The following is a 13916-nucleotide window of genomic DNA, read 5'->3' as shown; positions in this document are numbered from 1 at the left end:
ACATTGTTACTTCCTGTTTAGTTTTTCTTTGTGTATGTATGTATGTATGTGTGTGTGTGTGTGTGTGTGTTTGTGTGTGTGTGTGTGTGTGTGCTGTTGTTGTTGTTGTGGCTGTTGTTGTTTTGTTGAGTTTTGGGGGTTTTTTTTGTTTTGGTTTTTTTTTTTTTTTTTTTTTTTTGGGGGGGGGTGCTTTTCTGACATCCAAACACCAAACCCGAGACTATTTATTTATTTACATTTAATTACTTTGTTTGGTTTCTTTTTTTTCTCTTCATTTTGTTGTGTTTTTTTTTTTTTTGGTGTTTTTTTTTTGTTTTGTTTGTTTTTGTTTCCTTTTTTTGGGAATGGGAAGAAGGGGTAGTTTTATCCTTAGTCTTTTTAAAAGATGTATGGGATTACCTAACTTGGAACGCACAATAGGGATCGGCGTCGTTTCTGAGTTCAGTCAATTTGTTTTTAATTTTTTTTATTGCTCAGTCCATTAAAGTGGAAGTAGGTATGTAGCTCGGTGGACGCTATTTTAGATCAACGGAAAGCACTTTTCGATTTACTAGCATCCTATTAAAAGTTTGGGGTCCCAATAGCTCAGTAGGTAGTGCACTCGCTTAACATGCAAGGGAACCGAGCTCGATTCCGGGTGAAGTAGATACATATATTCTGACCCCTTGTCTACCTAGTAGTGATTGGGAAGCAAAGTCTGTTAAATCTGGCGGAAAGTTCCTTGCGATAGACTAATGGGCAATTGCTTTCGTAAGTTTTCCGATATGGAAACCGGACTGAACTCCGGCTTCATCGGGCCCAATAGCTCTGAAGAAGTACTTTTTAAAAAAAAGATTAAAAGCATGCATTTGTTGCGATCCTTAATGTTGTGATTATTAGTTGTTCTGTGGCTCAGCGGTAAGGTGTCTCTTCTTGTCATAAATCAAGCGATGTTAAGCGTTGTAAGTGGTCGAGTGGGTGACAGTGATCCTGGAAAATTCTGATCCCGAAGTTAAGTCCTTGTGTAAGGCACTTACCACACATTACTTTACTCGACTCAGGTGTGAATGTATAACTATCTATAAGCAGTGACGGATACTATTAAGAGTTTTAGTACAAAAAAGACCCGAAACAGGCGACTGGTACTTTATGAAATGGATGTAGGTTTGTATGGCCTGCTAGGGGGAAAATTGAATTATTATGAAGTTCATTGATCCGTGGAAATGAGCTTTGAATTCATACACCTGCTTGACCACTCCGATTCCAATATAAACGACTGATTAATGTTCCCATATTATAAACTATAGTTAGCTGAAAATCTTTCTCTGTCGGGGCCCCAAAAGTATGGAATATATTAGACAAAGAAATCAAAGACGCTCCCGAGCTTTAATAATTTTAGGATTCTTTTGAAACTATTCCTTTTCAGATAAGTTAGCAATAGTATTTGTTTTGTTTTGTTTTCCTAGGTATGGTCTTTTAGGAGCAATTTGTGAATTCTGCGAGCTGTTTTGATTGATGATTACATTAACATGTGTTGATATTTATTTTATTAAGGTGATGCTGATGCTGGGCTGCTGCTCCTGCTGATAATGATGGTGAAGATAAATAAATTATAAAAATAATGATAAATAAAATTCCCGTTATTCATCCCATAGGGGAGGTTTTTCTCTACGGTCTATTCTAAGGGAAGACTGGAATAACCCAGGCGTCAGCCACAGTGCAGCGCCGCAAATTGAGCTAGGACGAGGTGACTTGCTCAAGGCCACACAGTGCAGCGGCGGGTGATCGAACTCGGTACCTTTGGGGTGCGAACCAAAGACCGAACCGCTGAGCCACGCTGCCCCTAATGATGATGATGATGATGATGATGATGATGGGAACTAACAAATTACACAGGCATCTAACATTGAAACATTCCATATTCAAAGCTAACGTTTTACTTTACTGTAGGGTAGTGTTCATTGATAGATGGATGCGTGTGTGTCATAGAAATAGCCATAGTGTCTGTCTGTCTGTCTGTCTGTGTGTGTGTGTGTGTGTGTGTGTGTGATATTCAACCTTTAGTAGGTTTAATGAAGTCTTGTCACACACGCGTGATACACCTACACGAATTTCCCTGCCACCCAGACACACTAACATCTGACAAGAAATGAGGGCTGTGGAAGAACCACAGACTACCGTGTGCAAACGTTGGCGATTGGTATCGGATGGCAAACTGTGATCGTTTGATATGATTCGAAACACTCGTTACTCGTTACCCCTCAACTCGCTCGGATCGTGATCGTCTCAAGTCTCAAGATCGTCTCAAGCTCGTCTCAAGTCTCAAGATCGTCTCAAGCTCGTCTCTACTCGTCAACTCGAATGATCGTTTTATCAACTCGCTCTTCCGGAATTGAGATCGGACGGTGACTCGTGGCTTCGCGCTCGGATGTCGATCGAGTAAAAGCGATCGAATAACCCAACACTAGTTGACAGGGCTGTTTGCTGAAGGTTAGGATGTTGAAAGAAGAATTTTTAATCAATTAAATATTTTATGTTGGTGTCGCTGCTCTCCCAACTTTGCTAAATTAAAAACCTATAATGGAGGGCTTCCTATAGCTCAGTTGGTAGACCACTAGCCTCACAATTACAAGATTTAAAAAATACTAAAGTCAAAGTAAAGTGACCGGTATCGACCCTCCTGTCACTGTCGTCAGTTGAAGTTGAGCTTTTTTCTCTTCTTCTTTTTCTTCTTCTTGTTTTTACTGTCCAAGTTAGATCAGTAGACAATATCTATTTGCACGCATTTTTAAGTTTAACGTAACGACTAGAAGAAGAAGACGACGACCCCCATACACACACGAAAACACACCAACCCTTTGGAACATGTTGTGTATAAAGTTGTTCCTTTCAACATATCACAAAGTAAATAAATAATAAAGTTCCTCTTAATCATTCCCAAGCGGAAATTTGTCTTGGGGTCTACTCCAAGGGAAGGCTGGACTAATCCAGGCGTTAGCCGCAGCGCAGCGCCGCAAAGTGAGCTAGGGAGAGGTGGCTTACTAACTTACTGAAGGCCACATAACGCAGTTGATATTTGAACTAATCTTCAGCATGAAGCAAAGACCATACCACTGAGCCACACTAATGCTGGAAAACTGGCCTTTTGAAATCTCCCCGTTATCCGTGTTGTGTGGTGTTTTTTGTTGTTTGTTTTTTTTTTTTTTTAAGTTTAAGATTAAAAAGGTTTGTTGATTAAAGTTAAAGGTAACAGTTAAGGGAAGGTAAATGAATATTTATCCTTTTTATTATTGAAGGGTAATACATTTGGTGAAAAGAAGCTTTGCGCGATATATTTTCATATGGTTGTACGCAGAAAATATTTTTGCCTTTGGCAAAAGGGATCCTTTAATAATGTACAGTGTATAGATTCCAGACAGTTAAGTCAGAATTCACTCCAAAGAACTCCAAGTGGTTTAATTAGATATATATATAATATATATATATATATATATATATATATATATATATATATATAATATATATATATATATATATATATATATATATATATGTGTGTGTGTGTTTATAATTATTATTAACTTGAACATGATCTACATAAAGCAAATTGAGAACATTGGTTGGCCTAAGTAATAATTCTTGGAATATTAAATCTTTGCTTTGCTTTTTTTTCTTCTTCTTTTTCTTTTAAAAATGTTTTTTATTTCCTTTTTCTTTTGTTTTTCAACTCATATATTTTTAAGATAAGCAGTGTTAAGAAGAATTTATTGAATAGACAATATAATGCACACTATTCTTGGATGATGTGAATCAAATTTTCTGTGTAAAAAAAAAAAAGCAATGTTACCTAATATGTTATGCGAAACTCAATCCAGTTACAGATGCATGTCAACATTTATTGTAAAGTAAAAAGAAGAGAAAAAGAATAAAATTGCAGAAAATAAATTCAACATTGATCGATTATTAAAAACACTATGATAAACTGTTTAATTTTTATGTAAAAGAGTACACATTATATTTTTGCCAAACTTATAACCTTTGACTATTTATTTTTACCCAACAGTGTTTTCAAGCATGGTGGGAAAATTTCGAACATTTCTGAAAAAGAATGTGGCATACCTTTACCTAGGTGGAGGTGCCTGTGCCGGTTTAGCCATTCTGTATCCCAATACTGTTGGTATAGAAAAATACAAGAACTTGATGGCAGTACACACTAAGGATGGGAAAGTGGAGCAGGTTGATACTGAGTTCATCAAATTGGCTGATGAGGTAATTGTTATCAACGTTAGCAAATGACTGAGTATAAAGACATTGCTGAACTTGGGCTGAACACAGCATTGTTTCCCTCGAGTCTTCAGTCAATATGAAATTTTCATTTCATTCAAGTCATGTTTTTGACAACATTTTTATTAGAATCAAAGAACCCTTATATTGATCACTGCACAGGTGCCAATGGCATAGGAAATTATTAGCCTTTGGATCGGAATGTATTGGGCATGAATCCTGATAAAGGCGTGTGAATTTAAAAATATTGTTCATCTTGACTATGGAGGTTTAAAAGATCCAATCTAAACAACAACAAAAAGTCAGTCTTTAGGCCCATAGAGCTGGAGTTTATCCCGGTTTCTATAGTGTGAAATGGACAATAGCAATTGCTTGCTACCCTTTGGATAGGATGCTAGGCTATCGCAAAGTACTTTCCACCAGATCTAACAGACCCACTTACCCAAACATTGTTGGGTGGACAGGGGGTCAGAAAAAATCTCGACTGCACCCGGGATCAATCTCTGTCCCTTTGTGTGTGAAGTGAGTTCTCTACCAACTGAGTTATCGGGATACCCAATCTAAACAATCCAATATCATATTGATTTTCAAGTGATGTACATACCACATTTAAATAATTTGATTCATGTTGAAGATGGGCTTGATTTAAAATTTTGAAACTTGTTTATCACTGTCTTTTGGTAAGCAGGGTATGTAAAATACCTCATTTGAAGTAGGAATGTCTGGGCCAGTGTTTATTGTTAGACACCTATTTTTAGCCATGCTCAATGTCATTTGATTTTGATAGAAAGAGAGATACTGTGACTGACTCAGCCATCAATTTGTACTGTATGAGTTTATGAAGTTTCTAAAGCCTGGCTGTTTTACTGAGTTTAATTTTTGGTTAGCTGAGTATTTATTAGTTCAAGTAGCAAGTATACTTATATATTTATAAGTTTGTAAATTTAACAAATTTGTCGTCTTTTAGATAAAGAGAGATTTTGGATGGACCAAGGATACCATGGAGTCTTCAGAAACCGTGGCTTTATTCACATCATCATCGTTTGAATTGACTCACATAGGAACTTCTAAAATGAAATGGGGCGGCCATATTGGAATTCCCAAATACTATTTTGTGAAATTTCAACAAGATGATGAAAAAGACTTGGATGAAATATTGGCATCATTAAAAATCAAAAGAATATCTGAGGCTGCCAGAGAGATAAAAGAATCATACAGTATAAGTGCTGAAGCAAAAAAATTTGGTCTTGCAAGAGAAATGAAACTATCCAAAAGTTATCAATTGTATTGTATTCTTGTAGGAGCTCAGCTTGCTGTTGGTAGTTTTTATATTGTTCCAAATATTGTATCAGCAATATTGCCTTTCCCAGGTGTCAAATTCATAACATTTTTATCACTGTTTCCATTATGTCTGTTTGGGTTTTTGAATGTTTTGAAAGGCTCAACTCGAATCATTAATAGCAATGCTGATAAGGCAGCAGCTAATATTTCAAATGAAATTGCCTCCGGAGGTTTAGAATATTACGACGCTATGCTTGTCAGGGAGAAATGGCTTCAACAAGACAATAAAGAGAAATTTGATGGTTTAGGACTTTTTCAGGCAATACTTCAGAAGCCTTGGAATGACTCTTTTCTTACCATACGTGAACGGAAAGAAAATCTGGAACAGTTTATAGCAGCTAACAAAACGGATGTTCAGAGTTAGAGTCTTTGTGCATAATATTAGAAAAATGTAAATAGTAACAAGAGTTAATAGAAACAATTCTCAATTCTTTGGTGGAGTTGAAAAAGCAGTAAAATTTGTTAGGGGTTTTTTTTGTTATAATTATAGAAATTTGTAAGATTTATTGTAAATTAAGTCTAAGTTAGTAGCTTTGCTATTGACCAACCAATGACCTATCAAAGAGTATCAAGCACATTTTAATTCATGTTTAATCTTACAGAAACAGAGATGAACTAAAGTTTCATAGACTTAATGGCGCTGGATGACGACTTTTGTAGTTGTGTTCAGTAAACTTCTTCATTGATAGAAAGATATACAATGATTCCTCCTCCCTATTGAAATGAATCTTTATGTATGGCTTGTATTCCATTTGAACGAGGCATAGACAATAGTTTTTACAAAACTAATTCATGAATCTTGAAACTCTCATCGAAATTATTTTTTCCAGTTTGTTGTAAATTTCATTCAAACTTTGTAGATTTTAATTGTGTTGGAATGAGTGAATAAGGTTTTGCAGTATAATGTTTTGCTCCAAATTCTTACTTCATTCACTGCAACGAACAGAAATATAGCATGTTGGCTTGACTAAATAATGTTATATTTTTTTTTTTTTTGTAACCCCCCCCCCCCCCCCCCCCCTCAAAACAGTATTACGTTTAGATGCTAATGATTTTTAATAAAGTGAAAAATTTGAGACTAGGGTGACATTTGTGTTTTATTAAGGGAAATAGATATCGTTTGTTAAAGCAGCAAAAATGAATTTTCAAATGTATTGCCCTTTTAAATTTAAAAACTACTTTTTGACTTCTGGTTCACTGAACCAGAAGTCAAAAAGTAGTTTTTAAATTTAAAAGTTCACTCCAGCATAATACTTCATTCACGTCACATATAGTTTTGAAAATATGGGTTTAAGTTGCTGTATGGAACAAATAACAGTGGTGTGTTTATAACTATAGTGAGGATTACAGTAAATTCCTACATTACTGACAACCAATCTCATTTATTGCCAATGGCCAATGACGACTCAAAAGTTAATGATAATGTCTTTGTTATACCACAAGATATTATCTGGTCCCAAATATTGCAGTACAGTAAGGTCTGACTGTATCCCAAGTTGTGTGGCCATCCTTTAGTGAATCTATCACTATTATTTTGTGTCAGTTGTTCAGCTAATGTCACCATGCTTCTTCAGGTAAAACCATTTCTGTACTTTTATCCTAATACAGATTGCAGATCAACTGCAATGGTCAAAGGAACAGAGGGAAAGTACCAGACTGTTTCCGTGTCCTTGGGTTGAATTCGTTCACAAAGGAAGTTGCAATACACGATGGGGGGCAGCTATTGGTATACCTGGACACATGATAATCTCTTTGAATTTAATTGACAAGATGGTTTCCTCCGGGAAGTTGGGCATGTTTACTGTGGACTTTTCATTGCCTTCAGGACAAAATTTACTGAAAAGTCTTGAAATGATGTCAAAGGCAAAGAAGTTTTCGCTTGCTAAACAAATGTGTGAAATTGACTCAAACTATGAATTTTTGGTAGCAGGTGCCACTGCAGGAACTATTCCCAGTGCCTACTTTATTGCTAGATTTTTTCAATTAATCACCTGGTTTTATAAAGTTCGACTGTTGAAAATAGCGTCATATATTTTAGTATTTCCAGCAGTTTTTGTAACTCATGTCTTTCTTAAAGATGCCTACAATTGCCGAAGGCAAGAAAGAATTGATGAAAAGTTAGCATCTCTTGGTCCTGAAATGGCAAAAAGTGGGGCTGATTACTATTCAGCAATTCTGTTACGCAACCAAGCATTGTTGTCTTTATGTGGGAAGCTTGGTGCTAAAAATATCACATACTATGGCAATGCTAGAAGTGTATGGCGGAGACCTGAACCTCTACTGACTGAAAGAAGAGACAGGATGCTTGCCTTTTATGAAAATAATAAATAGACCTCTTTTTCATTTTCTGGTTTTTTTTTTGTTTTTTTTGGGTTTGATTAAACTGTGATGAGAGAGATGCTGAATGAAAGGAACAAATCTGTTGTTATGAAGAAGACTTGTTGGAATTGATAAAAGTGATACAGTAGTCATAGGATCTCTCCTCTACCCTTTTCATCTACTCTACATCTTTAACATTTTGAATATTTTTTTGTCCTTCTTCCAGTCTTCTTCTTCTTCTTCTTCTTCTTCTTCTTCTTCTTCTTCTTCTTCTTTTTCTTCTTCTTCTTCTTCTTCTTCTTCTTCTTCTTCTTCTTCTTCTTCTTCTTTTCTTCTTCTTCTTCTTCTTCTTCTTCTTCTTCTTCTTCTTCTTCTTCTTCTTCTTCTTCTTCTTCGTCGTCGTCTTGTGGAAACCTCCAATATTGTTGAGGATCACTCCACAGTTTGTTGGGTTTTACACCACCGCGACTTGGTCGTAGCCGCTGGTTATTGTTACCATGATACCAAGAACTCTGTGTCATTCCAAATCTTGTCATGGTAGGATAAAAATAGATATGGCACATCGTGACTAAAAATCATAACGTAGATGTAAACAATAAATGTCTAATAAAATACTTCAAACACTGGGATCTACACCACTAAAATGTGAATTTATCTAAAAATCCTCTCATGAATTTCCAAGAAATATATGTATCACAATATAGAATAAAAACATCTGCCGGTTAGGCGAACTACACACTTCATCCCTAAAAAGATAGGCTACTACTACAACTTATTTTCTTCTAGGCCGCTCCTTGTATCATTTTGTTTGATGGGAATATTCAGCTTGCTGTTGAATGGTATTGGTATATTAATGTTTGTGTGGTGTATGTGAGAGAGAGAGAGAGAGTGCGTGTGTGTCTCTGCCTGTCTGTCAGTATCTCTATGTGTGAATGTTTTTCTCAACTTGAGTATTTCCCTATCGGCGGACATTATATGTAAGCTTTTTTCTTTTATTTTTTTTAAAAGATGGAATATCTCATGCAATGTGTACACATTTGCAGGTCTGATAACAGAGCATAAGTATGGGCATGATTTAAAATTATGGACAATACTTTGCATTGGTTTGAGACTATTTCCATTACAACAATGAGTCCATAACAATTTAGGTTATCAGACCCTAAAATAAGTACACGTTGGTCTCTGGTTATTTGAGAGTTTTGGGATATGTTTTATCTTGTTTGTTTGTTTGTTAATTTTTGTGGTTTTATAATTATTTTCACACTGCCATATCTTGCTAGAAATTCAGTTGCCAGCGTATCAGTGTATTGTAATTCAAACACATTATGAGTAAAATATTTGGCTGTAATAAAAAAAAAAAACATACTGTTTTTCTTTTCTTTTTTTTTTTTTTTTTTGTTTTCTTGTTTGTTTTTTGTTTTGTTTTATTGTTTGTTTGTTTGTTTTTTTGTTGTTGCTTTTTTTTTTGGAGGGGGGGGGGGTCGGTTATTATAATAATATTGTCTATAGCTCTATCTATTCTCTTCTCTTTTATAATTTGATCATCACAATATTTGATGCATTCATACGTCTTGTTGAAAGTCTGAATAATATTCTAAACGATTGTACATATTGTTTATCCTGTGCTTCAATATCTTCCATCAATGGAAAAAATAAAGATTGTTTTCTTATTTGGTTTATCTTTGAAAGATGTTTTCGATGGTTTGTTTTTTTGTTATTTATTGGGGGGGGGGGGGGGGGCGGTGTAACATATTAGTTGTGGGTGTGGAGGGTATTTGAAAGATCACATATCTTACTACTATTTCAGTTTTCCCTGTCCATGTGATTTTTTTCCCCCGTGTCATGGAATACGACGATTTGGGTTTGCCCAAATCCTGCTAGAGCCCTTCACTGAAAAGGAGGCAGTCGGATGGGAATGTAAGTAGATGTGTTTGTGTGGGTTTCAACTGACATCAAACAATATTTTCCTGTTTGTATGGTTTTGGATACTCTGTGGGCATTGAGTATTGGCCATCTTGGCTGGGTCAACGATTCTTTTGTCCAATAAATGGTAACTGGGTTTGTAAATGCTGGCCAGAAGCAATCAACCCCTAATAAATGTTTTTATTAACCGTGGATTCCGCTCAAGATAAACTTGGAAACGGATAAAAAGTTTTATCGCAAGGCTTATCTTTTATCCTTTTTCAAGGGATACAATCTTTCAATTCAAAATGAGTAATGGGTAAAACCAGTAGCCCCCCCCCCCCCCCCCCCCTACTCGCTACTTCAAATAAATAGAAGAATAAAGATACACACAGTGGCCAAATAGAAAAGGTTACTTATTTGTATGTCCGTTGTGGATATGTATGTATGTTGACCTCCCCTGTTCGACCAGAAGGTCTCTCTCTCTCTCTCTCTCTCTCTCTCTCTCTCTCTCTCTCTCTCTCTCTCTCTCTCTCTCTCTCTCTCTGTTGTGTGTGTGTGTGGCGGGAAGGTCACTCTTGTTGTATCTTCTTCTTTTATCCCCTGTACATCTATTTTCCCTTCCATTTTTCTTTCTATCCTCGTCTTGGAATGAGATTGAGATTATATACTTAATGTTGTCCTGGTCCTGGCCGTCCTTGGCTGAGAGAGAAACAGTTAAGTACCTACGGTACAATGGGAGGTGGTAATGATGTCAGTCAATGTTTTGGAGTTTACATCTGTTCCCTATTTGAACCAGTCCCCTCTGTCTTACTTTTACTTGTGCGCTTTTAATTGTAAATCTAGATTAGTTTGTTGGGTTTTTTTAAAACCATCCCATTATTTTTTTTCTTTTTACTGACGCTAAAATGTGTCGCAAGCGTTGTAAAACCCTTTAAAAAACAAAACAATAGCCCAATACTACTTTTATAAGAAGTTCATGTGGTAAATGAAACCAAATAATATATCCACATATAGAATGAATGAAACTGACGTCATTCGGCTCTTTGTTATTGTCTCTGGACCATCAGAGAGGTTTGCTTCTCAATTTATTTTTTCACCCCAGTACAAACAAATATGTAGCTAAGATGAGACTGAAATGCTGAGATGAGAAACTTCTGGGAATGGCAATAGGGTTTCAAAAGCAGACGACGCGTATCTATAGAGGCCGTGTCAAGTCGGTAAATATCCTCTCCCTCATTTTATTTGAACTTAAATTTGATTCAGGTTTTCGTCGCTGTCTATCATCATTGGGATATTACTTCTCACTAAATTCTCTCTGCATAGTTTTGTGTATTTATACAAGTAATATAGCTGGTAGAAACGGTGTGTATTTTACAAAGCGTTGTGTGTTGACTGACATTGTTTTGACGGGCAGTATCGATAAGTATTTAGCTTAAACGCATACACTTAATAGGGTAGTGTAATGAATAGATTCGTGGTATTCTTTGTACTTTTGTGGTTGGCCCACGACATGTGCTAAACATAATGAATGTTACTGCCTATTGTGTTGTCAGCCAGAAATATTTTATTTTGTTTTGCCTGAGGGGGGATTAGTGTTGTCCTTACCCCCCCCCCCCCCCTCCCCCAATCCATTGCGTTCTAAAAATAATAACAGAGAGCCAACTGACGTCATCTTCATTCATTCAATGCTGCTGACTCGCCTTGCCCACCATTTTTCTCTTGCTAACTTTTATGCTTTTAATTCAAAGGCGATGGTTCCAAAAGATAGAAAGAAATGGACGTCACTTAGCTCTTTGATATTGCTGTTAGCCAGTCATTTTTATGAATAGTTCTCACCAAATTGTATAAATCAGACGATGAACGTTTAATACACAGTTTTGTGTGTTGGTGCGTTATATCCCGCTTGCGCTGCGAAATGTGAGTTTGTTTTGTTTGTTTGTTGTTGTTTTTGGATAATGACACAGCGTCAATTCTGCTCTAAATTGTTCGTGTTAATGTGTTAATATTTGCGAATAATATTATTATAATAATATGTGTAAAATGATTAAGAAATGTTTTGCTGCCAAAATGCAGCGCACTGCCCCTGGGAGGATAACATTGTCACAGTATGTTATTTGATTCATTAATTCCTTCGTTGTTAGAATGCGTCATTGTTTCGGTGTGAAGATAAAAAGTGCAATACGATCAATACGAAGTTTTTATTTGGAACAAAGGACAATGAGGTGGGACTCGTCCGCACTTAAAATTTATTTTAACCCATTATGTGAGGTCTTATTGGAGGCCTTCCGTACGGTCCTCGAGGGAAATATGAGACAAAGCCAAAACTTTCGCACTACCAGCCTTATTGTCATGTTAGTAAAACCACGTTCATGATTATTCTCAAATATTTGAAATGAGAAGCTCAAGACCACCTAGTTGAAGAACAGGCTGAGTTCAGAGCCAAAACAAGCTCAATGGAACATAATATATTTAAGAGTCCATTACAAATGGGGAGGGGGGGGGGGACTTCGTAATTTCACAGCACTTTTATTATATTATTTCGTAATTTTTTAACCATTATGGACTTTCAATTAGTTGCAATGTCCAATAAATATTACTATTTAAGATAAGTTTCATTTTTATAAGTGGTGTGATTTTTCTAATTTCAAAATTATTATTACTTATTTTGTTTCCCAACAGTTTCGATATTGAAAGTGATGGCAAACATTATGTTTTTATTAGGTTATGGTATTTCTGGTTAGGGTTGAGGAGGGGGTGTTATTCCATAATCGCTAAAAAAAATAAAATTATATAATAAAAGTGCTGTTAAAAACTATAGAAGTCCTTCCGATGATTATTATCAACCGCCTTAAAAAGGGAACTGAAGAGCACACTGGGTTCTGAGCCAAAATAAGCACAAGGGAACGTATATTTAACTGTCAAATACAAATTGGGAAACATTTTCAACACCAAAAGGTCTATTCCATAATTTCAAAAAAGCATTTGACCCAGTGTGGAATTTGACCTGCATGACAGTCTTTGGCAGGTACTTAGGAACATCGAGAGTGAGGAAGGACTCATCTTAAAAATTCAAGCGCTCTTAAATCACCCAGCAGCGCTGTCCTCTCAATCAGATTGGCGAGTATTTTCAAGAACATGGTAGGAGAAGACAAGGGGGGCTCCTTTCACCAGTCATATTCAGCGTGTTCCTGGAAAACAGCACGAAGAGAAACACTTCACAGTTTTCAATCTATACCACCAATAGGTGGGCGACCAATAAGTAAACTCTGCTTTGCTGATGATAAATACGTTATTGGGGAAGCGACCAAGAACTATATGAACTGACTGATAAGACGCGACGAAAAGGCAATATCATGGGATGGAGGTCAGCACAGAAAAAAAAGGAACATACTCAACAGAACATCAGATACTACTGTCCATATCTTCCTGAATGGAGAACTACTGGAAGAAGTCAACGCTTTCAAATATCTACGCGCCACTCTTACTAGATTGTGCTCGATGAAATACGCACATTGGCAGGTCCAAAAGAAAGAGAAAGCTCTCGTGGTTTGGTCATTTGACACGACACGACTCAATGTCCAAGAAAGGCACGCTGAGGGGAAACAAAAAGATATCGGCAAAACAAGAACTGCGTCGACAACATCAAAGCATGGACAAGGATGAAGTCCCACGCTCATTCACAAGGCAGAAAATAGAGGTGAATGGCGCAAAATAGCTGCAGAATCGGCTCTCCTGTCTCCTCTACGATCGACCGACCAGAAGACTGAGATGAGGCTAAGCTATGGCAATAAATACATGTGACGACGCACCCCCCCCCCCCCTCATCCCATTGTAACATGTCATCATATGCGTGTCATTTGTCTCCCTCAGCATATCAGGAAAGTAAATGAATAATTAAGTTCCCTCTATTCCTTCCCAATAGGAAATTTATTGTCTTAGGGTATTTTCCGAGGAAAGACTGGAATGACCCAGCTGTCATCCGCAGCGCTGCAAAGTGAGCTAGGGAGAGATGACTTGCTCAAGACCACATAACGCAGTGGATAGTGGATAATGATAATAATAATAATAATAATAATAATAATAATAAT

General features: G+C 36.5%; 1 protein-coding gene across 1 annotated transcript; it reads left to right on the top strand.

The window, feature by feature from the left end:
- Window positions 1-2020: 2020 nt before the first annotated feature.
- On the top strand, window positions 2021-9611 carry LOC144964040 (uncharacterized). Its single transcript, XM_078897984.1, has 4 exons — window positions 2021-2680; window positions 4043-4248; window positions 5231-5963; window positions 7187-9611. Coding segments are annotated over exons 1-4 (1689 nt in total). The 5' UTR covers window positions 2021-2679; the 3' UTR covers window positions 7936-9611.
- Window positions 9612-13916: the final 4305 nt, after the last annotated feature.

The sequence above is a fragment of the Berghia stephanieae genome, chromosome 2, assembly GCF_034508935.2.
Source record: "Berghia stephanieae isolate SIO BIC M18660-M18661 chromosome 2, UCSD_Bste_1.3, whole genome shotgun sequence".
NCBI lineage: Eukaryota > Metazoa > Mollusca > Gastropoda > Nudibranchia > Aeolidiidae > Berghia > Berghia stephanieae.
Note: the sequence above shows the minus strand (reverse complement) of the source record. Positions and strands in the feature narration are given on the sequence as shown.

Coding starts and splice junctions, on each gene's coding strand:
- LOC144964040 (XM_078897984.1), top strand. Junction 4,249..5,230: donor TCATCAAATTGGCTGATGAG/GTAATTGTTATC, acceptor GTCGTCTTTTAG/ATAAAGAGAGATTTTGGATG. Junction 5,964..7,186: donor TAACAAAACGGATGTTCAGA/GTTAGAGTCTTT, acceptor TCAGGTAAAACC/ATTTCTGTACTTTTATCCTA.